The 27,547-nt window shown below is 41.2% G+C and overlaps 2 protein-coding genes across 5 annotated transcripts in view; one reads left to right on the top strand and one right to left on the bottom strand.

The window, feature by feature from the left end:
• POLA1 (DNA polymerase alpha 1, catalytic subunit) overlaps positions 1 to 16,202 on the bottom strand; it is a 313,058-nt gene extending 296,856 nt beyond the window's left edge. Inside the window, exon 1 of one of the 2 annotated variants that reach the window (XM_074324218.1) lies at positions 16,075 to 16,202. In XM_074324218.1, coding sequence (XP_074180319.1) covers positions 16,075 to 16,102 — 28 coding nt within the window. In that variant the 5' untranslated portion in view covers positions 16,103 to 16,202. The remainder of the gene's footprint in view (positions 1 to 16,074) is intronic. The other variant, XM_074324217.1, reaches the window with a different exon arrangement.
• The window catches only part of PCYT1B (phosphate cytidylyltransferase 1B, choline), a 115,824-nt gene continuing 91,328 nt past the window's right edge, over positions 3,052 to 27,547 (top strand). Inside the window, exon 1 of one of the 3 annotated variants that reach the window (XM_019757054.2) lies at positions 3,052 to 3,358. In XM_019757054.2, coding sequence (XP_019612613.1) covers positions 3,140 to 3,358 — 219 coding nt within the window. In that variant the 5' untranslated portion in view covers positions 3,052 to 3,139. Of the gene's footprint in view, positions 3,359 to 25,534; positions 25,875 to 27,547 lie in introns of those variants that run through there. The other 2 variants (XM_019757055.2, XM_074324221.1) reach the window with 2 other exon arrangements.

Raw genomic sequence — 27,547 nt, 5'->3', positions numbered from 1 at the left:
AAAGGGAAGTGTCACAGGTAGTCCATTTCCTCCAGGAGCAAAGAGGTTGCCAATCCCTCATCTGTTCCCTGACTTTATCACAGGACTAAGACCCCCCAAAACAGTCTTAGGGGAACTCAACAGTCAAAGAGTTTCTAAGCCCAGTTATCTGGCATACACATAGTCCATGATGAGAGGCATTTATAAAATGCTTCAAGGATTTGTTTATTCATTTAACAATCATTTTCGAAGCAATTGTTATATACCAAGAACTATGCCGGAGGTGGAGCAAATTGTTCTACCTCGGTCCAGAATCTAGCCCCCAGCCACTTAGATTCAGATATCTTAGATACAATCAGATTGTTCATACATTCAGAGATGATCAAACCTTTGATGACAAACTACCTGTATTTAAAATAACCAAAAATGCTAATTAATTCATTAATTTCTACAGTGACTTAAAATACCTCTATGTGGACCTGCTCCTCACATTTGTGGGGTAACGACAAGAATATAAATGTAGGCCCATATATCATATGTCTAAATACTTAAAAGTTTGAAATCTTGCTAACAAACTGTGTGTGTGTGCTGCAGACCCATTTCCAACTCTATGGGACTGCACAACTAGGCTCCACCCACTGACACAATTCTCAGAGCTCTGGAGCACCCCGTATGGTAAACCACTGGGAGTCGTTCACAGGGATCCCCTGATATCTTTTTAGCTCATGAGACTCTCAAAAGTAGAGAAGACCTCAGAAAGCCACCAGTAAGTGTTCAGATAATAGACACTTTCAGAATCCAAGGGTAAACAGTGTAATATACTGACCTGACTAGGTTTGTGATAAGAATACAGTCAGTATGTAGTTATATTGGTAGCCCTGTCTCCATTCTATTTGCTTTATAGTCCGAATTCATCAAAACCTATCCTCTCAACGTTCTCATGTTTATGACAAATAATCACCTACTCTAAGCAGGAATTAACTGAGGGCATAGATTGGCAGTGATTCTTCTTTTGGATGTGAGATAAGAAGCTTGGAAATATAATCAAATGCACTGTCATTCAAAGAGATGACAACAAGAGGTAATTTCAAAACAAGCCTCTTGTGAACCATTAGGTCTTAATGACACAAAAGTGATTTTTCCATTACTGAGAAGAGCAAACCAATGCAAATAGAGATAGATGATGTTTTCCTGGCAGTTGAACCAGACTTCAGTATAGTTTCAGAGAAACCTTTCGTTCAAGTAGATCTACGCTGCAATCAAATTGGGCCATCATTTCAATGGATTCAGGGAACCATTCTGAAAGAAATAATGTGCCCAGGACTTGGGTTGTTGTTTTTTTCCCTCTCTTAGTTTACTACCTGGAACCCACCCCTGGGGTGTGGCTTACCTCTGACGGCCCATCCCAGCCTCTATGGGGGATGATCCATGGAAGATAAGAATGTGGATGAAGGCAGAGCATAGGAATGAAGAAGAAAGAGGTATCTGCAAAAATGCTTGGATCTGAAAAGAAGTGTTGCAGGGTGAGGGCTATAGCAAACTGTGGGGAGAGGTCCGATACAAATATAGTTTCTATTTCCTTGGATTCCTCAGTTGCTTCTAGACTCAAGTTCATGGAGTTTTCTCCCTATTGCCCTCTAAAGTTTGGTCATGCTGAGTATTCTCTCCTAGCAATCCTCGTATCATTTGGAAAAATAAGTGCATTAGTCCTAGTTCAGTCAGGGAAGCAGAACCACTTTGAGCTGTGGAGGAGGGGATTTATTAGAGGAAATAGACATGGCCAGCTGTGAGTGGGGTTAGGGGAGTGGAGGTCCAAGGGGGAGTTGGAGGATGGGAGAAGCCACCCACCCACCTGGCAGTCAGAAGCCAAGAACATCCAGCTGCCAAAGTGGAAGCCCACAGGAAGCTACAGGAAGCTGCTCCTACCTCTAGCTGCACAGATGTCCAACGGTAGGTCCGGGGCTGCTATTGGTCAGCAGAGTGAGCAGTTGGGAAGATCTGGACCCAGAGTGAAGGAGAGTGAAGATAAGCTGGGACCCTCTGTTCGTCACCACACCCAACCATGACAACCTTTGGAAAATAACGACTGCTGCTTCACTCTCGCCTTTCCAAATCTTGTGCAAATTCCCCTTTTGGACAACTCTAGCCCAGAGGAAATGTGATTCTAGCTCACCAAATTGGCACACTACACACAGCCACGTTAGTAAACTAGCAGCTAATTCACTCACAGAGCTCCCCCAGCAACTGGCACAGCAGCCAGACAGAGAGAACATGGGATGGATGGATGGATGGATGGATGGATGGATGGATGGATGGATGGATGGATGGACAGACGGAAAGGTTGAAAGGATCCTTCGACTGATGAGAACAAGTTTCAGTGGAATATGTGAGAAAGCGAAAGTGAGTTTTCCTGCTAGCATGGGACACAGGAAATTTTTACGTGGCTAAGGTGAATTTAGATGGACAGCAGTCTTCATTCTGAACTGAAGTATAATCCTCTCGTTAACCGTCAGCAGCCACAGTTCCCATAGCACCTTGCTGCAGCCAGATTTTAAGAGAATCTTTTTCTCGGAAAGGCCCAAGCACGTGCATGTTTAAAGAGTTCTTTTACCACACCATGTTATCTGAAGGGAAATCACCTCAACACAAATTGTGAAAATTCTACATAGTTAAAATGCACAAATTCTTTATCAGTGGGGCTTAGAATAGCTCCTTGGGAGAGAGAAAATGTTTATTAGAATCAAAGTATGCGTGAGAGATTTATTTTCTCTCTCTTTAGTCTCCTATTTAAAGAAAAGCGCTGATTTGTATATTGACACTTTAAAGTCTTGACCACTTTTTATCTTGAAAAAAAGAGAAAATATTTGTCATTCCAGGAGCATAATCAGTTGAGCCGGCACACAATGACATAGTTAATTCACCAACGGAATTTGTTGCCATAGCTCCAGTGAGGGACAGGGTACATTGAACAATGGCCTTTTTCACAAGTGCAGTGTTCGCCACAACCTGCCTGGCCCCACACAACAGGCCATCATAGTTCCAGCCCAAAGCACAGCAATTGTCAACGAACAACAACCCACAGGGGGACAAGAGGAGGCTTGTGGAAAGTAACACAAGAACGTCCAGCAACTTGGATCTCTGCTTATTCAATCATTGGGACATGACTAGCTCCTCCGAGCTTATTTTTGAGCTTAACCTTTGGTCAAGTGCTCTGGTAAGTCCAGAGAAAGAAAAATTTCACACTGTGATTCAAAAGAATTCCAAAGAGAGGACACTAGAAAAGAGGGAAAGCAGATCAGGAGCAGACATGGTGGGCCACCAGGAATGCAGCATGGAAGAGGACATCCAGGACAGTGGCACTCCCAAATTCTGGCGCAAGGTACTGTACATGCTTTCTTACCGACTTTTGCCTCTTTGAATATCAAAGGAGCTTCAGAAAGTAAAGTCCGATGTAGCTGTGAGTGTAATGGACCTGCGCTAATTAATACAGTCACACTCAAAGTGGAATTATTACCCGCCCCATCTTAAGGTGATACAAAAGGAAAATTGTGCTTAGTATTTCGTTATCCCCTTACTGAGTATGCAAGCTCCCTGGATCGTTAGATGACAGGAACAAGCTCTCTTTCAAAAAAAAAAAAAAAAAAGTCAAATCAGGATGAGGAAATGTAGATAGTTCAAGGGGAAGAATGATGCTGTGGGAACCTGGGGGCATTGGAGAAGTGTTTTAAGCAAATGTTCATTACCCTCTACAACAAGAAATTCTCCTAATAGAAAAGTCATAAAATCCTGATTACAACACCCATTTCTGAATTCCTTGTAAAGCAACTGGCACGTACATGAGACCACCTTCTATGGTCTTTTATCTATTTGGAGGGAGTTGCCTAGGGGGGTGTGCAGTTCGGTGGAGCCTTGTGAAACCAAATGAGTTCTGGATGAAAAAGTTTAGGCGGTGGGACCAAAATAATAAGAAGGATTCCAGGTGATGTGAAGAAGAGGTTAGGACCAGGGGAAGCTTCCTAGCAAGGGTGTAATTTCTCTGCTTCACAGTAAAGCTGGTTTCACACCACTCCTGAGAGTGGTTTTTCAGGCCTCAGGACACCGGCCCTGCTGTAACCTTCCCACGCCCCTTGGAGTGGCTGTGGATGGCTGGTTAAAGTGCCACATATATGCCTCAGAAAGTAGCCTGGGTCCATAGCCACTGGTACTTGAGCTACAACTGGTAGACCGTTTATCCCAATTGGTCCCTTTCCTGTTCGCCTCCATATTATCTCAGATTTGGAGAAATTTGTATGTTGAAGACTCATGAGTTTTACCAGCTCATTTTGTTGAGTTAATGGGGGAATCAGTAAGCATTTCAGTCATTCATTCAGATGTGGAAAATTCAGATGATCTTTCTATGTCCAGTCATGTAGAATTAAATCTATGCAAATATCACTCTGTACTCCCATACCTTTTGTGATTTGAAAAATAGCCAAAGGTTTGTGATCGCATGGATCTCCCAATAGTGTCGCTTGTCACTTATCATCATAATAATGGCTGGCAGTTTTAGTCCTTAGTAGGTGGCACGCCCTGTGCTAAGTACTTTACATGTCTTATTTCATATGACTACATTCAATCAAAGTGCTCAAGCTCCTAACCACTAGCCAATTCTATTAAATTGTGCCTCAGTTTCTCCCAGTTAAATGGAATGGGTTAATTTCATCTCCTTGAGCAATCAAGACGAAGTCCATTATTGAATGTAACAATAATAAAGAAGTGATTTCATTGACATTTTAATCACGCTTTTTAGTTTTCAATGTACTTTTCATACACAAGCTGACCTCAACTTCTATAAATTTACCTTTCTGACTGCCAGCCCTGATGTGCATTATACATTGATACCCCCAAGCTGACACATGACCATTTCTGGCTATTGCTAATGGTGCTGCTTACCAGCCAATAATTATAAGCATTGTCATTAAATATTGTATCTGAATGCTGAGGACAATTATGAATTTAATAAAATTTTTGAGCTCTCTAGAAATGCAAATTCCCTTTAACCAAGAGAGTTGGTTGTTCAGTTCCCAAATATTTAACTTTGGTACTTGATTGGCACTTATTTAGAAATACCTAGGAGAATGACTGAACTTATCTCAATTTCTCTTGCCCAAATCCTGTGAGGAAGATATTATTTATATTCCCATTTTCAAGTGAGAAAATTGAAACTCACAGCGGTGAAGTAAATCATCCAAGGCAGTAAGGGTAGGGCTGGAATTCAGGTTCTTGGAATCCAATTTCACTTTTTTCTTTAAGCCTACACTGTCAGATAAGGTAACCACTACCACATGTAGCTGTTTAAATTAATCAAAATTAAGTAAAATTTAAAATTCAGTTCCTCAGTCACACCAGCCACATGTCAAGTGCTCAGTAGCCACGTGTGGCTGGTGGCTACCTTATTTGGACATCTGGACAGCGCAGATATAGAATATTCCATTGTCGCAGAAAGTTCTATTGGATAATGCTGCTTTAAGTTGTAATGTCTCTTTTGGGTATATGTTGACACATGTCCTCAAAATATATTGCAGTTCTGTTACAAGTAATATTGATTTAAAATTTTACAGTAAAATCTCATTCATTTGAAGTCTCATTTGCATAGCACCAAGTTAACTTTGATCTGAAAATTAATAATATAGATAAGAGTCAAGGAGACATTAAACACACTTCAGAGACCAAAGATTTTTAAGCACCATCAAATAACTCCAGAAGCACTCACTTAGATGCAAGCAATTGATATGATAATTACACATCATTTTTATTTATTCATTAAAACAGGGATCCCCTAAGGTGCCCTGGTAGGAAATAATGTGGTCAGCCTTGTTCTTTTTAGCAACCCTCCTGCTATTTCTAAATTCTATGTAAAATCCTTTTATACTACTTATTTACCTTCCTCTCTTCCTTTGGATCATAAAGTAAATTGGTAGCATAAAATACTTTCACACTGAAATTTTTACTAGCTCAAGATCTAAATCCAAAGCCCTTGCTTCTCCTACTATCTCCCAGGATTTCCTCGAAGGAGCTTTCCTGTGGGACCCCAGAGAGCTTGGCACATAGTAGGGGTTCCATAGATATCTGTTGATTGGCTGACAGAGACAGTTCTTGCAAGATGCTAGTCATTGGAGTACACTCTAATTTTGAACAGAGAATTCATGAATCAAAATGAAAACTCTCTCACATTTCTTCTTTTCTTTTTACTGGTCTTTGCTGCAAAATCTTCATGGTGAGATAAGGGTTTCCATTCCCACCCCCCGACACCCCCAGCCCCAGGCAACCACAAATCTTACTGTTATATGGATTTGACTATTCTAGACATTTTATATAAATGGAATTATACAATATGTGGTCTTTTGTGTCTGGCTTCTTTTACTTAGCATATGTTTTCAGGGTTCATCCATGTTGTAGCATGCACTAGTACTTCATTCCTTTGTATGGCCAAATAATATGCCATTGTACGGATAAACCACAATTTTTTTCTCCTTTCATCAGTCAATGGACATTTGGGTTGTTTCCACTTCTTTGTTATTGTGAGTAATTCCCCTATGACATTTATGTTCAAGGTTTTTGTGGACATATATTTTCAATTCTCTTGAGTGGAGTTGCTAGGTCAAATGGTAACTCTATTTTTAACTTTTTGAGAACTGCCACACTGTTTTCCAAAGAGACTGTACCATTTTACATTCCCACCAGCAAAGTGTGAGGGTTCCAATTTCTCCATAGTCTCACCAACACTTGTTACTTTCCTTTTTTTAAGTAATAGCCATCCTAGTGGGTGTGAAGTGGTATCTCACTGTGGTTTTGATTCACATGTCCCTTATGGCTAATGACGTTGAACATTTTTCATGTGTTTAATGTTCATTTGTATATCATCTTTTGAGAAATATCTATTCAAATCCTTTGCCCATTTTAATTGCATTGTCTCAAAGACCCATCTTTGCCCTAAAGGAATGTTTCTCAACCTTAACACTATTGACATTTGGGGCTGGATAATTCCTCGTTGTGGGGGACTTTCCTGTGCATTGTAGGATATGTAGCAGCATCCCTGGTCTCTATCTACAAGATACCAGTAGCACCCCCCAACTTGCAACAATCAAAACTGTGTCCAGAGGGGCGGACGGATGGTTCAGTTGGTTAGAGTGCGAGCTCTGGGCAACAGAGCTGCCGGTTCAATTCCCACATGGGCCAGCGAGCTGCACCCTCCACAACTAGAATGAAGTCAATGAGCTGCCGCTGAGCTCCCGGGTGGCCAGATGGCTCAGGTGGTTGGAGTGTGTCCTCTCAACCATAAGGTTGCCGGTTCCACAAGGGATGGTGGGCTGCACCCCCTGCAACTAACACCGGTGGCTGGACCTGGAGCTGAGCTGCGCCCTCCACAACTAAGACTGAAAGGACAACAACTTAACTTGGATGAAGCTGATGAGTCCTGGGAAAAACACACTACTGTTCCCCAATAAAAAGTCCTGGAAATACACACTGTTCCCAATAAAGTCCTGTTCCCTTTCTCCAATAAAATCTTAAAAAAAAAAACAAAAAAACACAAAAACTGTGTCCAGACACTGCAAAATCACCCCGGGGGTGGCACAAAATCTCCCCTAGTCAAGAACCACTGCTCTAAAACATCCTCCTGTGCAGCTAAGAAATACAGAGGGTGCCAAAAAAATGTATACATATTTTAAGAAAGGAAAAAAACTGTGTTAAAATAGTAATAATGTATACCGATGACAAAAGATGAATGCAAGTCATGTGTATACATTTTTTTGGCACCCCCGATACTTACATGGAAACATAAGTCAATTTTAGTGGAGTGATGGAGGCAGAAGCTGATCTGAGTGGGTTGAGGATGGTGTAAGAAAGTGGATGGACCCTGGGGTGTGAACTGACCTTCCCAATATTTATCTTATGGGACATAAATATTAAGGTTACAAATAAGAATTAGATAGCATTTACAGATAAACAACTCAATATAGTAACACAAAAGAAGTTTTAAGACTCTATATGAAAGTATCAAAAGTATAGTACAGTACATGTAGAACTACTGGATTTCTAAGAAGGGGAATTTACTGTGAGCTGACCTTTGGAGCAGAGTGTCATCCCTGGTTCTCCTAGGCATGAAGCACAAATGACCATTAAGTGGCCTTTCCCTGTTAGACAGCTCTCGGCTTCATTCCTCAAGTTAATCTCATCCCTTGGGAATGTGTGCATATCTGTCTCAGAGGTACATTGTTGGGTTGCAAGGAATACTACTCACTAAGTTAGCTTTTTCAGTAGGAGGAATGCAAAAGACTGTCTATTAGTATCCACAGAAAGCTGAAAAGCAGGTCTCAGCAAGGACAGGACCCAGAGCAACTTGAGAAGCCTTCAGCAGGGGCCATTTCTGGACATGTTTAATGCTCTGCCCACAGCCCTGCTCCAGACCCACTCACTCTCCATCTCATAGTTCTATGTAATTCCTGAAAGAAAGAATTTGAGGATCTGAGAAACCACTGAACAGGACCTGGTTTGGAGCTCTTAATCAGGCGTCCCAACCCAATTTCCTGGGCTGTGGGGTAGACCAGTTTTCACAGATGAGGTGGGGTTGGGGGGAGGGAGGAATAAAGAAATAGGAACACAGGGGGTGGCCGGATAGCTCAGTTGGTTAGAGCGTGAGTGCTGAACAACAGGGTTCCCGGTTCGGTTCCCACATGGGCCAGTGGGCTGCACCAGCTGGAACTAAGATTGAAAAGGGCTACTGGACTTGGAGTTGAGCTGCGCCCTCCACAGCTAGATTGAAGGACGGCTTGACTTAGAGCTGATGGGTCCTGGAAAAACACACTGTTCTCCAATATTCCCCAATAAAATTTTTAAAAAAAGAAATAGGAACACATCATAGATCCTGTAGTCATTCCACCACCCATACAGATTTTTGTCCCACTTTTTAATCTTCTCACTCATTTTTGCCCCACTGTCCCCCAAAACACACAACGCGTGTCTCAGAAATGGCCTTAACTGTTGTTTGCCAGTTGAAAACACAGTTACTACCATTTACCTCGCTCTTTTCTTTAGTGTCTATGGGACTGTGATCTTGACCTCAAGTACCCTGACTTTAGAAAGGGGGTGGAAGGGTGTAAATTACCCATAATGTTTTCTACTTAATAATGACATGGTAGGCAGGTGTCAGCTAAACTGAGATGGGCTATTTTAACAAGAGAAATATCTGTTTGGGAGCAGTGTCTGAATTCCCTTCATCCCACTCCTCCCCCATTGGCATAACAGTTGGGAATTAAGACTGCTGAGATGTTGGGAGGTGATACATCCTTCCCACTAGTTAATAAAGTGATGCCCAGCCTTCACAGTCTATTAATTAAGAAGGTAATCAGTGCATGCTTTGAGTTTGCTATTTGAAACTCAAAGGCAATGAAATCAGAACACCACTCAGATTTTTTTCCTCATAAAGAAATGAATAACAAATTAGGGCCACAGAGCTAGAGTAATCACATCTTGAATGATTTCTCCTGAGCATGCATTTAATAACCTGTATGTGTTGGGTAATAAGAACAAAGAAAGGCAAAGTTAATTATCTAGGAAAAGCTTCATCAAGGTGTTTTGGTCACAGTCGCCCAGGATTTCTCAACCTTGGTACTACTGATATTTTGGGCCAGATAATTCTTTGTTGTGGGGAGCAATCCCACGCGTATATTAGGATGTTTAGCAGTATCCCTGGACTCTCACCAAGAGATGCCAGTAGTACCCCCTACCAAAGTTGTGACAACCAAAAATGTCTCCAGACACTATTAAATGTCCCCTGTGGGGCAAAATCATGCTGGATTGAGAACTACTGAATTAACCTCATACATTCCTTCTCACTCCCCATCCTCTCCCCCTCCCGCCATCCCTCCAAGGTTTGCTGTTTTAAACACTTAGAACAAACATTTCATATTAGGACCATCTGTATTTTCCAGGGAATTGTTGGAAAATAAATTGATTGAATCAAAAATTACTTTTCCAGATAAGAAGGACTCTCTGTATTTCTGTATTGAAAAGTAGCAGACATAAAGAACAAAGGAAGAAGGTCTAATAAAGGTATTTATTTAAGGAACTCAGCTAAGCATTTTACTTGTATTTAACTCATACAAAACCCTCAGGGGCATTATTAGCCTTAGTTTATTGGTGAGGAAACTGAGGCTTAAAGAGTCTAAATCATTTGCTCAAGAAGACAGTTTGGAACTTAGTAGTGGAGTAAGAAGTCTGCTGGCAAAGTTTGTGCATTTTCGCTTACTGCCTCAGTATATGCACTTAAAGTGCTAGGTATTTAATAAAGCAAGGTGACCAATTTTTATGGTTTTTTTAAATACAACTTTTATTATAGAGAGTTTCAAACGTGTGCGAAATTAGACAAAACAGTATCTTCCCGTTTGAGCTGTTCATGGACTCCTCACCTAGTTTCAACAATGATCAACTCCTGACCAATACTGTTTTACCTAGAGCTTCTCAACCTTGGCATTATTCACATTTTGGGCTGGACAATTGTTTGTATGTGTGTCCTGTACACACACATAACCAAAGTCAATGTCTGACTGATTCGACAGGTAAAAAGTACATTGAGTCACTTTGGATTCAGTTTATGACTTACATGGACAGTGAAAGAAAGGTAGCCAATTGTGCCAGCCAATCGTGCCAGCTTCCTGTACTCCTTGTCCCAAACACCAAAAAGGACAACAAGGAAACAAAGGAGGCTGGATGACCTCAACTCCGATTGCTGAAGAGCCCATTATAGACCGTAACTAACTGGTTTTCTATTCTGCAGTTCTATACTGAGGTGGGCAGGGCAGAAAGCCCTGTGACTCAACAGAAGTGAGGAGGCTATTAGAAATTGCCTCCCCTCCCCTCTGGAAACTACCAGGGGTGCCAAAAAAAAATGTATACACATTTTAAGAGATGTTATTTATGCTCAAGCAGGAGTTCACCATAATTGGCAGTGTCTGGATGCTGATGGTAACCACTTTGAGCACCTCTTGTAATTGAAGAAGTCAAACGTGACTTGTATTCATCTTTCGTTATCGGTATATATTGAGTATTACAATTAATAGTTTTTTCCTTCCTTAAAATGTGTTTACACTTTTTGGAACCCTCTGTATGGGCTTGTTCTCTGTATCTACAAGTCTGTTTCTGGTTTGTTTTGTTCATTTTTGTTTTGTTTTGGTTTTTAGATTCCACATATAAGTGAAATCATGTAATATTTGTATATCAACTATACTTAGAAAAAAAGAAAAAACAAAAAAAATTAACAGAAAAAATAAACCTTAACTGGCACATAGTAGATTCATTATGTATATTAGCTATTGCTATTGTTACTATTGTTATTACTACTACTACTACTTTTCCCTCTCAGATTGTTACCTCCACTTGAGCAGAAGTACCATATGTTCTGTTCACTACCATATGTGCTGGCACATAACAGGAGCCCAATAATATTTAATTGACTGATTGATTGGTTGAGATTTGAAGCCAACAACCTTGCCCTTCCACCTGTTTCCCCCAAATGTCCCTTTCTTTCACCACACCAAACATTTTCATTTCCTCCCAATATACTTGAGTATACAGGACAAAGCCTTCTCCCCATCATCCTAGATGCCCTGAAGCTCAGTAAAGTCATAGGAAAAATGTCCTCATGGATGGAGGCTTTCCACTTACTTTCTTTCTTATTTGAATAAGATAGTTGAGGGTATCTTGTAGTTGAGGGAAAATCTAAGTACAGAAAAAAAAAACCAGGAAGGAAATACATGAAATATTGATGATGGTGGTGATCTCTGGTGATCTCATCCAGAAATAGCTCAAATTCCAAATTGTCTCATAAACGTTATTTTTTTACAGTGTTTTGAATTAAATTCTAATATGGCCTATACATTGCAATTGATTGCTGTGTCTTTTAGATCTCATTTAATCCATAGGTTTCTTGCAATTTTTTGCTTGCAAAAACTAGGTTTGTCCAATAGGGTTTCCCACAACGTGGATTTCTCTGATTGCATCCCTGTGGTGTTAACACGCTCCTTTACCCATTATGTATTTCCCATCAATTGGTCTCAGATCAAGAGATGTGATCAAAGCCAGGTTCTGTTGACTTGGCAAACTCTTTATAGATGGTACATGCACTTCTATCAGGAGTATATAACATCTGGGTTTGTCTATCTTTTTGTCATGTTAGCAATTGTTGGTGCTCAATGCCTAGATCCAATCATTCATTGGGGGTTATAAAATAGGGATTGTCTAATTTATTACTTTCTTCATTACCTTCATACCTTCTTCATTACTCATTCTGAGATAATATACTTTCTCTTACTCACTATTTGGTCACCCAGAGGTACAGTTTGTATAGGAAGGGTAAAATAAATGCTTGATTCTTTCCCTCTAGTTCCCAGTTTTCAAAATAATGCACTTGTTCCCTTGCATCCTCCCATGCAGACAACTGAGGTTTTTAGTTTGTTTGGGATTTTTTTTTTTTGTAGTATGATGAATTCATGGATTTAAACATATTTGATGGATTTCAATCCATTGCAGTTCTTATTGATGCAGAAACTTTCCATCTCTGGCTGGCAGGAGTCTCTCCAAGTTGTCTCCTGAGTCCCTTTGACAATTTCTATCCTTTTAAAAAGAGGATAATAGAACTTATATATTCACGTGAGTATTTTTATCTTCACAGTTTTGCTCTACAACAATGTTACTCAAAGTGTGGGCCTCGGGCAACACCTATGAGCTTGATGGAATGTCACATTGATGGGCCCTGCCCTGGCCTACTGAATCAGAATCTCTGGGAAACTGAAGTTTAACAAGTTCTCCAGGTGCTTCTTAGCCAAATTAAAGTTTGAGGACCTCTGCACTATAAGAATTGACTTCAGAAGGTCTCCTTCCTCGCTTAAGATCTCTAGCCCTCCAGGAATTTCTTTCTTTTTTTTTTTTTAAACAGGACTTTATTGGGGAACAGTGTGTACTTCCAGGACTTTTTTATTTTTTATTTTTTTTCCCCAAGTCAAGCTGTTGTCCTTTTAGTCTTAGTTGTGGAGGGCGCAGCCCAGCTCCAGGTCCAGTTGCCGTTGTTAGTTGCAGGGGGCGCTGCCCACCATCCCTTCAGGACTCAAGGAATTGAACTGGAAACCTTGTGGTTGAGAGCCCACTGGCCCATGTGGGAATCAAACCGGCAGCCTTCGGAGTTAGGAGCTTGGAGCTCTAACCGCCTGAGCCATCAGGCCGGCCCCCCTTCAGGAATTTCTTGCCAGAACAGACTACCCCTCTGTTCTTATTGGATATCTCAGAGGTCAGTCATCACTGAAGGTTATTTCTGATATTTTTGAAACAACCAAAAGTCAATTGATAATTTTATAGGTGAATGATAAATCTGGTTAATACCTCTATGGATCAAAAAATTCCGATTTGATTACATCATAACTGATTTTTCATAAGTGGCTTTATAAAGTTGCCATGATGAAAATTTCAACAGAATTATTCCAAAAATGTTTTGAGCAGTGGTGGTATTATATGTGCTAGGAACTTCCATGGTTTAATGCTAATAGTTTTGCTCCTTTTGAGTTCCTACAGTTGAATGGTATGGTGAGCTTATCCAGACTATTTTGCAGAAGTAAAGGATTATTTTTCTTTGAAAGTGTGCTTTCCTATGCTTGCTTACTCAAGAGAATTTTTTCTTGTATCAAGGATGAGCTTCTGTGGAAGTCCATTGACTGTATATAATTACTCTCAAGCACCTTTAATGAGTCATCCGACATAGCCCTTCACCTAGTACTTAAGTGGACTAGGTGTTTAAAATGATTGCTTTTGGACACATTGACATTTTTTACACAGCCAGCTTCTTGAGACACACACACTAAATAGCGTTTATTTCTTTTGATGAAAACAATATAGAGATTCTTGGGGAGAAAAAAGAGAGCCTAACGGGGTCAAAATCCATATCTTAATAAAGTCTCTCATTGGGGGTGGCCGGTTAGCTCGGTTGGTTAGAGTGTGGTGCTGGTAGCACCAAGGTTGCCGGTTCGATCCCTGCATGGGTCATTGTGAGCTGTGCCCTCCTTGAAAAAATAAATACATTTTTAAAAAAAATAAACAAAGTTTCTCATCATTTCTGCTTTACCATGTGGTTCTCAGCTTTTTTTTTTTGGTGGGGGGGAGGGAGGCTCTGCATTTTTAAAAGTCCTGATACTGTGCCCCAGGCCAGTGAGGCCAGAATCTCTAGGGAGTGGGAACCAGGCTTTGGTGGCTTTGAATGCTCCCCAGGTGATTCTGACGTACAGCCATGGTTGAGAACCTTGGAAAACGAAGCAGAGAAGATGAGAGACTTTATTCAGACATGAACTCAGGCCCCTAAAGTGTTAGGCTCTCTTTTTTTCAAGAATAAGATTTTTCATGTATTTGTGGGCCTTTGGAAAGATGATTTCTCACTGACACCAGCTGATTTATTCAGAGATTTATATTTTACACACAGAGAAGATGACCTGGAGTGTCCACCTCTACTTGTGTTACGGAGGAAGAACCCATCTGAGGCTACTTTTTGGAAGATTTATTAGAGGCTGTGGAGACATCATCTTGTATAAGTATTTCATGATGACATTGTCCACTGGCACGTAGGAATGAGTCAAGTATGAGATTTATAGAGGCTTTGTGGGGACAGAGTCCCAGAGAGCAGTTTCCAGGCTCTCAGCCTCACGTGGAAAGGTGCTGGCTCAGGTAGTGGTTGGCCATCAGCTGTAACCCGTTAGCCAATTGGCCACTGATATAACTGCCATGGTTACCTTGGTTGGTTGCTTGGTTGGTAGGCAGAGAACCGGACGGCGGATTGTGGATCATATGGATCCTACTTCCTGTGTCTCGCCTGGCCGCCAGCAAGACTGGGGTGCAGGAAGACCCCTTGTTGGGGTACTGGTGGATGTTTGCTTTTGTGTCTTGACCAGCCGCCATTGAGAATATAGTGGTATGACTCCCCTATCTATGGCTCCGTGGGTGTTCCTTTTTGGCCTCACCATGTCCTGCGTTCTTGTGCGGGGAGCGGGAGCTGAGTCCCTGCATGACAGGCTTAATAAAAGGTTTTATGTAGCTAGGTTGTATCATTTAACATCAAACTAAATGAAAAGCTTTCAATATGAGGTCTATGCAAAGAGAACAAACTGAGCAGAGCATGGGAACTGTTGAGGTATAGGGGCAGCGTATGCCCCTGTAAGCAGGAGCAGGGGCTTTGAGGTCCAACAGGCCTGAGTTTGAAACTCAGCTCTGCCGTTGACCTGTGACCTTGGGCAAATTACTTAACTTTTCTAAGCACTGATTTTTATCTGCAAATCTGTTATAGCACCCGTGCCTGACACAGAGTAGGGTTTCATAAATTACTAAGTATTAAAATTAGAGACAGTGTATTGTTCAAATCTCTGGAGATGAGATACCAGGTCCAGCTCATGCTAAGGAAGGTGTGGTAGGCAGAATAATGCCCCACCCCTAAGATGTCTACATTTTAATTCCCAGAACCTGAGAGGATGTTACTCTACATGGCAAAAGGGATTTCACAGACATGATTAAGTTAAAAACCTTAAGATGAGAGAGATCATTCTGGATTATCCAGGTGGGCACAATGGAATCACAGGATCCTTTTGAGTAAAAGAGGCAGGCAGGAGAGTTAGAGAAGATGTGACTACTGACGCAGCGGCTGTAGTGATGCAATGGCTGGATTTGAAGATGGAAGAGGGCCATCAGCCAAGTAATGCGGGCAGCTCTAGCAGCTGGAAAAGACAAGGAAATGGATTTTCTCCTAGAGCCTCCAGAAGAAATGCAGTCTGGCCGAAACATTGAATTTAATCCGCTGAGATCCATTTCTGACTTATGACCCCCCAGAACTTTAAGATACTAAATGTGTGTTGTTTTAAGCCACTACCTTTGTGGTAAATTGTTACAGCAGTGATTAGAAACTAATAGAGAAGATTAAACCAAATCTCTCTTTGAGCATTCAGAGATTCTGAGTGCGGATTTCACTTTGGAGTCCATGCCATTCAAAATCAATTAGTATAAAGCCCAAGGATTGTGATAATACTTTACCTGTGAATGAATTGATCCATCCGGACATCAGGGTCTTGATTACTCACTTGCTAGTCAAGCGCACATGGATCACATTGCGAAGGCCACGGGCACGATGGTTAGGACACCAGTTTTTGCTGCCGTATTGGGAAACTGCCTGGTGAGAAAGCAAGCCGGAAGAAAACTGGTTATGGCAGATCAACGACCATGAAAGACAGCTCTTTATGACTATCAGAAGTGCAAATTTGGTCAACTATTCTGGAGGACAATTTGATAATTGTATCAGAAAACATGTATATAAAACCTGAAAAAATGCAAGTACTTTGACTCAGCAATTGTACGAAAATTTATCCTAGAGGGGGAAAAACCTAGACTAGTATGCATATCATTCACCTGTTTAAAAAATTTTTTTTCATGGTTCCCATAATTGCTTATAGAGTAACACTTGGGGAGACTAAAGAGCCAGAACAGTACATCCACTTTCACTGGCTAATTAAGACTGACAGGTGTTTGTACTGGCCGTAGCTTGGTCTAGACATGAACCTGGTTCGATTAACCTTGAAGGTCCCTGAGCCACCTTTGCTACATTTGATCTTTTTCATGAAAATCAATGAAACGGTGATCGTAACTAACAGTTCCAATGTTAAGTCAGTGCCTGCCCTTGAACATTTATTACGAACTATCATCCAATTGTGTGACTTAAATAAATTAAAATTTTTATATGTCTGTGTAATTGAGTCATTAAGTGTTGAAAATTACCTATATTCTGACTTATCTACTGACATTTAGATAGTATATTTGGCATACAAACATTGTGAATCCAAATTATGCTCAAATCCAAGTGAGGAATTTTTATTCGTGTTTTTTTTTCTGTTGTATTATTTGTTTCAGCCGTATGTCTGGACCCAAACCACATCAAGGAGGGACCAAAATTTGCACAACATTCTTGAGTATGATGGCGGCTGCATTTGGAGTTTTGATTAAACTGCACTACATGTGTGATTATTACTTGTAAACAGATGATTAGCTATTAATTAGACAATAAGTGATTGTAAAGCACTTAGAAAATAAAAGTGTTCATAAATACCACCAAGTAATAGCAACAATAATTCCTTACTGACTACACAGCTGCTAATGTCAATAAGAATGATTTATTCAGCTAAGGGCAACTTTAATTTATGCAAAATAAAAAGCTGCTATCATATCTGTTTTTGATACAGCAAAACAAAATGTATCATATTTACAACAATTTTATCATCATCATTTAGATAAAGATATTTTAATTGGGTAAAAACAAACATCTCTTTTAGGACCTTCTGAAACACAGGCACAGCCATTATGGTATGGCGTCTTGAGTGCTAAGGAACTAGACCTCCTTACTGTTCATCTCTCCGACTCATGTCAGATATTTCTTTCTTTTAAATATAAGATGTAAGATAATGTTTCATTAGTGGCATTTGCATTCATGCTGTAGGTTTGTCCTGTTGGGTCTGTGCAGTTCCCCCCAGCACCTTACAACTCAATAAATTTTGGTCGAATGAGTGAAAGTCAATTATATGTGGGGGTTATTATAGAAGCTGGAAAAAGAAGAAAATCCATGTTAAGAAGAAACTAAAGTACTTTCATTCTATCGTCTTGATTTTGATTTTCAAAAAATAAGTTTTGAAGCTCTGACTACTTTTTATGTCTGACCATTATTTTTTCCCCCAATGGCCCTTTATAGGTCATAGACCTGTAATCAACCTGGACCTTGACCTACTGGTGAATCTGGCAATGCATCTGTGTTTATTTTTCTGTCATAAGTAAATTCAAGCACAAACAATGAGTCCAGCCAGGTCCATGGTTTCAGAGATATGAAATGAACTAAATAAATGCAAGTAAAGAGTGCTTCATGTTACATGAACTCAGTAGAAGAGTAAAGGGGTTATTTTTGGATGATGAGATACCCATGAGTTAGCTCAGCAATCTTGTTAACAGAGCAAATATAACTGTATCAAAGAGTGAGGCAGTGTAGTTTGGTGGAAAATAGGATGAACTTTGATTCAAGAGACCTGGATTCAAGTGGTACTTCTTCCACTGACTGTGTGACCTTGCTCAAGTCACTTAGCCTCTCTGAATCTGTTTACTCATTTGAAATTTTTCAGTATTAATAGTCATCAGTTTCAGAGTGCTATTATGATATAATTCAATGTGTAAAAGCACCAAGTAAAGGGTAAAATGCTTTACACTGAAAAAAATTTGTTACCATAATTTTCCTGGAGTAGGTGAAAAGGATTTATGCATGGGTTTCATTACATAGTATGGTGGAATTTTTTCTGGACTATTGTAATGCAGGGACTCAGCTCCTGCTCCCCACGTAAGAACGCAGGATACGGTGAGGCCAAAAAGGAACAACAACGGAGCCATAGATAGGGGAGTCATACCACTATATTCTCGCTGGCGGCTGGGTTGGAGACACAAAAGCAAACATCCGCCAGTACCGCAACAAGGGGTCCTCCTGCACCCTATTCTCCCTGGCGGCCGGGCGAGACACAGGAAGTAGGATCCACATGATCTGCAACCTGCCGTCTGCTTCTCTGCCAACCAACCAACCCCACTTGCTAACTGCAATCTGCGCTTGCTTGCTTAGCCATAGCAGTTATATTAGTGGCTAATGGCTAACTGGTTACAGCTGATGGCCAACTAGCCACAGCTGATGACCACCTACTGCCCGAGCCAGCACCTTTACACGTGAGGTTGAGAGCCTGGAAACTGCTCTCTGGGACTCTGTCCCCACAACTATCTGGTTTTAGGCCCAAACCATAAGTCACATGTAGAAAACTGGGGAAGTGGCTCAAAATAGAACATGAAAGTAACAAAATTCCATAGAAGGTAATAATGGTTTCTGGGTAACCTGAACTTCTTCTGTCAACTTTGTCTTGTTTTTTCCACCTCCTTTCCTTTATGGTAAATTCCTTATTTGGTGAATCTGAAGCAGTAAGAAAAAATGAGTCAAAAAGAAAAAGGAAACATGGAAGAAAGAGTGTCAAGAGTGATGGTAAGGGGGAAGGACTTGGAATGAAGGCGGTTTTACATATGACCTTGATAAATATTAAGAACAGTGTAATATATGTAGGGGCATACAAACTGTAGCTAAATAATTTAAAAATTTCAGTATGGTTATCCTAATGTTTTTATACAATGGACATAAAATTTCTAGCAGCATGACTAGATTAAAGATTGAAAAATAAAAGGGAAGGGAAAGGTACTTTTAAAGAAGAAAAGCTTAAATGTAATGCCTACTTTAAAAATAGGCTTTTATTAGTTTCAAAAAATACATTAAAAATAGGCTTTTATATGCAATGTTATGACTCATTTTCATCCATATGTGATGTGGATATGAAAGGTGTTTCGCCATAAGAAACAGATCGTATTAGAACTTTATGATGGGGCACTGAAATACTGTCTTAGTTGGAGATCCCCCAGAAGCAGACCGTGAGACAAGGATTCAAGTTCAAGGAGTTTATTTGGGAGGTGAGCCCAGGAAACACCCATAGGAATGTACACAAGTGAGACAAGGAAAGGAAGGTACCCAATACAGGTACCTTCTACCAGCTACCACGGTGGTGATTGGAAATTGCCACTGGGGAACTCCGGAGTCAGTGTAGAGGACTTGGGTATTTGTACAGTCACTCTTGTCAGTTATTGGTTGAGAGCTCTTGGGGGTGTGAGCTGTTAATTTTCTCATCCCTCAGCCCTGCCTCGTGGTGGCGTTGGGAGAAGGAGGCAGGGGTTTTCCATGGTCAGAGAAAGTCCTCATACAGAGAGATGCAAGTGCTGGCAGTTGGCAGTGGGTCAGGTGTTGACGACAATGATGAGGTAGGGGTGGGGGGGCAGGGGGAGTGGGATTGGGCAGGCTCTGACAGCTTCTGCTCCAAAGGGATGATTTTAGTTCTTCCCTGCAGATCTTTAGGAGTGGCATTTTCAACAACTTGATGTTGCTGAAGTGAAGAACGCTTGTGGGAAGAATGATGTCATTTGTAGGCTTCTTCTAAGCTGAAGTGAGGGACTCTATGGCTCGGTTTCCTCATCTGCAAAGTGGGACAACAATCCCTATCTGATCAGGTGTTGTGGGGATTACAAGTGCCAGTGGCAAGTCCCTGGCATAGTGCTAAGAACACAAGAGGTACTGGGTAAATGGCAGTGATAAATGGCGCTTGTGAGGGCCGGCGGAGCTCACAAGTTCTCACCACAGCCACGCCCTTCTTGCCAAGGTTACAAGACAGGGAGCCTGTACCCAAACGTTCCCTGGGGATTTTCTGAATAGCCTGCCTCCAATGGGTTTCCTCTGCTTCTGCTAACTGGAGATAGGACCCCCCCTCCCATTTATTCCTCAGTTTCCGTTTTTTGTTTTCCCTCATTGTGTCCCTGCACTTTACTATTCTCTCACGTGGTAATCTCTGCCTGCCTCACCCCTACCCCATACCTAGCCCTTGAGGCCTTTGCGGAGGAGAGGTAATGTTTTTTTTTTTCCGATTATAAGGGCAATATACTATGCTCTTATTTTTAAATACTTGTTATTGACAAGAAAATATAATTTAAAAAAAAAGAAATCCCCCATAATCCCACAGTTTAAAGATGTCACTGTTAACATCTTCGTGTATTTCCCTCCCATACTTTTTTCCTACGCATGTACATAACCATAATTGGGCTCAGTTTTTGGAATCTACTTTTCTCACCTTGCATAATGTTAACATGTACCTATAGCATTAAAATTTCTTCAAAAGCATAACTCGTAATGCTTATATTATAGCATGTATAATACTATATTATATGAACGTATTTTATTTTTATTTTAACCATTCCTCCTATTACTGTAAATTGCATCTTTTTTGCCTTTTATAAGTAATTCTGCATTAAGCATTTTTTATTAAAGTTTATTGGGGTGACAATGGTTAGTAAAGTTACACAGGTTTCAGGTATACAATTCTGTAATACATCATCTATATATCACATTGTGTGTTCACTCACCAAGAGTCAGTTCTCTTTCCATCACCATATATTTGACCCCGTTTACCCTCCTCTACCACCCCCTCCCACATTAAGCATCTTTGTACCTAATTGTTTGTGTGCTTCTCTGATGATTTCTTTGGGGATAAATTCCCAAGGGGAATCCCTGGGTCAAAGGGTGTGAACATTCTAAAGGCTGTTAGCATGTACTGACAAATGCCCCCCATGGAGTTTTTAACAATGTTAACACATGTATAGATTCGTGTAACTTTTACCATCATCAAAATACAAACAATCCCATCACCCCAGTAACCTTCCTTCTGCTTTCCTTTTAGAGTCATCCCTTTTCCCCCACATAACCCCAGAGGGTTATGGAATATTTAATTCCATAGTGGGGAATAAACTGGCCATTCTCAGCTAATCATCTTAATAACATTACAAAGGCCTCAAGGTAAAATAACCCATTCAGGTATTGTTAAGAAGTTCCTGAATCGGTTGCAATAGCAGCCAAGACTGTCCCTGGAGTGAGAGGCTCTGGTAAGGACCTTTTGGTAAGGTGCCCAAAAGAGTATTTCTGTCCATGAGGACTGGAAGATAGACTGAAATTCAAACACTGGACTGTGGGGCCAGGGGCATGAGGAAGCCAAGACAAGACTGGAGTAGGATTCGTGCGAATGGAATTAGTAGCGGTTATAGAGTTGACCCTCAAGGCAGTTAAAGGTCTAATTCTCAAGGTTCAAGGACTTGGGCTGAATGTGTGTCAGGTGTGACTTAGGTTTAACACAGCGCCAGTGATAAATAAGGGTCTGACTTGGGTGACACAATGAAGATACTCATCCTAGGCAGAGAGGCAGCATCTTGGTTTGATGGGATAGGGGAAGATGGGGAGGGGAGGAAGGCAGCATCTGCCCACTTTGAGACACAAAAGTCTGTGTGGGGTGGGTGATAAGGGCATAGTCTAGGTTCTTCGGCAAGAGGGGTTCACAAGGACTTCGCTGGACATCAGGATTCTGCTAAACAGGCAGGGGAACAGGGGAGCCTCCCATTCTAGAGAGGGAAGTAGAGGACCAGTTAGGAACCAAGCTGGCAGTTCAGTGGCCCGGAACACAGCGGGAATTAGGTGCTTTCCAACGAGATCATGTAGCTCTAGACAGCGGTTCTCACACGTTAGTATTTGGCAGAATGCCTCCGAAACCTGGAGGTTTCATTAAAACACAGATTCCTGGTCTCCACTGCCCGAGTTTCTGATTCAGTAGGTAAGGGGTGGGGAGTAAGAATTTCTGACAAGTTCTCAGGGGGTGCTCCTGCTGCTTTTGGGGGGAACCACACATTGAGAACCACTACTGGAAGGCAAAGAAAATATTGAGATTAGATGAACAACCTCACTCCCACATCACCCAGCACAGGTGGGAAAGGGGCTCCTAAATGTATCAAAGGGCTCAGTAGAGCTAAACTTGCAGCTTGAGGTGTTTTGTGCTTCCAGGAAGGCAGATAGCACAGGAAGGAAAGGATAGGAAGACCCCTTTTCAGATGGCCAAAGTGTCAATGGAATTCTTGCATCACTGGAGTTCTCTCAAGCATAGATAATAACGGAGATGTCAAGTGATGTCAATCTGATTTAAAGCAGAATGTCAATATAACTGTCAATCTCTGCTGCAGAATCCATGTTCTTCTTTTAAGGATAGCTCTCTCCTTATTTCAGGAGTAATAAAAAGAATGCCCCCATATAGTAGTATAGCACATTCTAATTTACAAAGTGCTTTCACATGATATTTTATTTGATCTCCCAAATTCTGTGAGGGAGTTCAGAGTGTTTTATCCCATCCTTTGGATTACTGGTTCTCAAAGCAATGGTCCCTGGATTTGCAGCATCATCATCACTTAGGAACTTGTTAGAAATGTGAATCCCAGCCCCACCCCAGACCTATTGAATCAAGTCTTGAGGGGCCAATATTTGCATTTCATTCCCAGATGATCTGATGTTGGTGCTACTGCTGGTCCTGGACCACACTTGGATGAAACCACTGCTATAGGTTAAAATGAAAGATCTAGAAGACCAGGGACTTGTCTTAAAAGGACTCCTACCTATATGCTTTTTCTACTACTGCACCTGCTGCATCCCTGCCCCAACCCCTCTCCTTCCAATCCCAGCTCCATTGCTTATGAGTTTAAGACCCTGAGCAACTACTCTAAATTGCAATTTCCTCACCTGTAAAATGAAGATAATAGGATTTACTTCTTTGAGTTCTTATGAACATTAAATTAGATCTAGGTAAAGTACTTAGCACTGTACTTGTGCTTAATAAATGCTAACAGTTACCATGATTTTTATTGTTATTAAAAGTGTGATATTCTCTGGGTGGTGAACACACAATGTGATATATAGATGATGTATTACAGAATTGTACACCTGAAACCTGTGTAACTTTACTATTGTCCCCCAGTAAACTTTAATAAAAAAGTGTGATATTTCACTGGAATGAATGCCTTAAGTTATTTTCTCTGAGTGTGTGTTTCTCTTAAAACGGGGGATATTCCTGGAGGATTTAGACATCAAGGCACATCCTCTTTTTTTTTTTTTTTTCAGATTAACATTTGCCTTCCTTTTTATTTAAATACTTAAGATTTAGTACATTTTTTATTAGTTTCAGGTGCACAAAACAATGTAATAGTTAGACATTTATCATTTATATACCTCACACGGTGACAACCCCCTTCCCCCATCCACTATCACTGTGACATCGCACACAGCCATTACATTTCCACTGTCTCTATTCCTAATGCTGTACTCCACTTTTTGTAACTATATATATATATATATATATATATATATATATATATATAGTCTTGTAACTATATATATATATATATATACATATATACACATATATATACATATATATATATACATATATACATATATATATATATAAAAACTTGTAGTTGACATTCATTATTGTTCATCTTCAGCTTCAGGTGTACAGTGCAGTGATCAGGCATCTACATCTTCCCTGAGGTGGTCTCCCTAATGAGACAAGTGTCCATCGGATAGCCTACAAAATCTTTACAACATTATTGATTACATTCCCCAAATTGACTTTTGTAATCCCGTGGCAATCTTGTGGTTACTGACTATGCTTTCTAATCCCCACCCCCCTCCCATCTAGCAACCCTCAGTTTTTCCTCTATGTCTCTGAGACTGTTTCTGATTAGTTCATTCATTTATTATTTTCTTTAGATTCCACGTATAAGTGAGATCATATGGTATTTGTCTTTCTCTGTCTGACTTACTTCACTTAACATAATGTTCTCTAGGTCCATCCATGTTGTTGTTGCAAATGGTAAGATTTCATTCTTCTTTGTGGCTGCATAATGCTTCATTGTATAAATGTACCATAGTTTCTTAATCCAGTCGTCTACCGATGGGCATTTCGGTTGTTTCCATGTCTTGGCTATTGTGTATAGTGCTGCAATAAACATAGGGGTGCATACATTTTTTTGAATTAGAGTTTTGGATTTCTCCAGATAGATTCCTAGGAGTGGAATTGCTGGGTCATAAGGTAGTTCCATTTTCAGATTTTTGAGGAACCTCCATACTGTTTTCCATAGTGGCTGCACCAATCTGCAATCCCACCAACAGTGCAGAGGGTTCCCTTTTCTCCACATCCTTGCCAAGGGCACATCCTCTTTAACACCTCATCAGGGATATTTCTGTGATTGCCTTGATCATTTGCAGAGAGCAGGGTGCTTAGAAAATGGGAGCAGAGGAATAATAGACCAGCTACTGGAACAGTGTATTGAAGGGCAGACAACAGCAAGACTTTATACTGAGGACACTCAGAATAGCTGGGCAGGGGAAGCAGTGGCTGAGGGAGGAAGCAATCGGGGAGGGCAGGCAGAGGTGGGAGGCAAGTCCTCAAAAACAATCTACCTCCTTCAGAGTTCCTCCCAGGGCAGCCCCAGAGCTAGGCTCCAGGCTATGCCAGGCCTCAGGGGATCTGCCCGTGCTCTTGTTGCAGTCAAGGGGGTGAATACTCAGGTGCCCACAATGAATGCCCTGAGAGGCCCTCTGCGGCCAGCTGGCAATTATGGGCACAGGGAGTTTGGGCTCAAAAGTGGCTTTGTATTCAGGATGACTCCTATTTGGCAAAATTCTGACTACAGCACATCAAACGCTCAGGCTGGGGACGTGGTTCTTTTTTAGTGGAGGTCTGCTATGTTCTTTTTCCAGGCGTCCTGGGTCCCCACCCCAGGAAGCGCTTTCATCTTATCTGGGTAGTGCAGCCCGGGTTCCTTGCCCCGAGTGGACCCAGACCTTTGCAACAGAATTAAACGGAAGAAACAAAAGCAGCAAGTTCGGGCCCCGTGGGCACCGCCCGCCAGCCAATGGGGCCCGGCGGCTCCCTGGCGGAGTGGTACTATGATGACAGTAGCCAACCAGCACGCTCCATGCAAATAAGGTACTGTATCCCGCACCCGCCGCTCCAGTGCCGTCTTGTTGTTATAGTGATAAACTGAGGCCTTGCCTTTTGGCTTCTCGGAGAAGGAAAGGGGCGGGGTGGGGGTTAACCTCTTTTACTTTCCCCAGGGAAGACAGAAGAAGGGACGAAGAAGGGGGATGGGTAAGGAAAAGAAAAATACGTGACAAAGAAAACATTCTCTGCCTGTGAGGAGACTGACAGAGGGTGTATAGCTGGAGGGAGCATTCGCTGGCCATGCCAGTACTTACCACTGATGCTGAGTCAGAAACAGGTATCCCAAAATCCCTTTCCAATGAGCCTCCCTCAGAAACCATGGAGGAAATAGAGCACACATGTCCACAGCCTCGACTGGTAAGTAAAGACAAAGGATGCAAATGTATGCGTGACTATGGCACAAAAGAGTTCCTTATGCGCCCGCAGCCAGCGAGGAAAAAGATGCTTAGAGGATTTCATGTAAATGAGAATGGAGCTACCGCCTAATCCTTCTCAGCTTGTTTATACTTAGCTTCTCTACCCGGCGCTGCTCTCAGCTTACAAAGCATTATTGTATCTGCTGGGTAGGAAACGGGCTGCTCGGTCTCGGCTATGTTTTTGTGCCTGGGGAGGAGGGGATGGCTTTTTTTCCTTTTAGGTGTGTTCTCATTTGAGAACAAAAATCCTACAGTGCAATTTGAAAATGGTATTCTTTTCGCAAAGCTTGGCATGGGGCCGCTGTCAAGTTCTAAATTCTAGCTAGGGAATGATTTGGTCCTCAACTAATTTTGGTACCTAATGCCAGTTTTGGAATAATGAAAAGAACATGGAAGCAAAACTTCCCCATTCGTTTGAAAATTTCAAAATGAGTAAAAGAGTCCCTCAACGATGTATTTAGAAATAATGTGTACCTTAAATGAATTGTAAACATTTTCAGAATGCGCTGTGAGGGTTTCTCTTCAGGTGTGAGAAGCTGGGGAAGCTATATTTACTTAGAAAGGGGCTATGTGCCTTTAATAATGAAAGTGCAAACGGGCACTCAGAGCTTCCTTCCATCTCAGTAACTGATTCTCAGTCACCTCAGCGTTTATCATCAAGGAATCAAAAACACCAAGTGGGTGGTGGGTTTTCTGTGGTCGGAAGTCTTATGGAACTTGGGGAGACCTCTCTTTGGACTGTCAGATCCAAATGATACACTAGTTAGAGCGTATCACTAACCTCTCTCCAGCGATTTCCCTCAAGTTAAAAGGTGCAACATTTTCATTGGCTGTGGAGTTTGACCCTGGAAGAGGTTATTATTTTTTTAAAAGGATTTTGTGGTGTAGCATTTTCTATGAACTCCCAAAATGAGGGCTCACAGATTCCAAAGCCAGCCCATCTTGGAACTGTTATTTCTACATAAGGATTAATAAGGGTTCAAAGGCAGGCTTAGAACAACTTCTGAATACATGAAAGCAAAGGAACTTATATTAGAGCTCTGTACGCTTTTGTTCACTGTGTTTCTATTTTTTAGATGTATTTTCTTAGGGCAGTTTAATATTAAATTCTCCCCAGCACTTTAAGCCACTTACTGAATAGCATACACAATGTAGTACCTATGTTCTTATGGGATACAAACCAGCCCAATAAGTTTGTTACCAACGGAGTCCTTTGAGCTAGTAAACATCCGATGGTTTAGCACTGAAAAAAAAAAAAAATGACCGCTAAAAGCTTGTTAAGAGATCACCCAAAAACTATTTTTAAAAGTTAAACCCAATGTTCAAATTTGCATCACACACCTTCTTGACAGGTAAATGGCAGGGGAGAGAGAGGCCGCCTCCAGTGCCAGTTTAAGTATCATTTCAGTCTCTCCTGCCCACTTCTTTTCCTTCCCTTTTTGCCTTTCAGCTGTTTTGTTCCTTGGTTGTTTCTGCCTGATAGGGTGGGCAGAAAAATTAAGGGAAGGAAGAAAGTTCAAATACTTTTCACTTTCACTTGTGACAGCTCATCCTGGAGTTAACTCAAAAGAACCATGCAAAGCTGGCAATGTAAAACCTCCACCTCCCCTCCGT

Source organism: Rhinolophus sinicus, chromosome X (genome assembly GCF_036562045.2).
Source record: "Rhinolophus sinicus isolate RSC01 chromosome X, ASM3656204v1, whole genome shotgun sequence".
Classification (NCBI taxonomy): Eukaryota; Metazoa; Chordata; class Mammalia; order Chiroptera; family Rhinolophidae; genus Rhinolophus; species Rhinolophus sinicus.
Note: the sequence above shows the minus strand (reverse complement) of the source record. Positions and strands in the feature narration are given on the sequence as shown.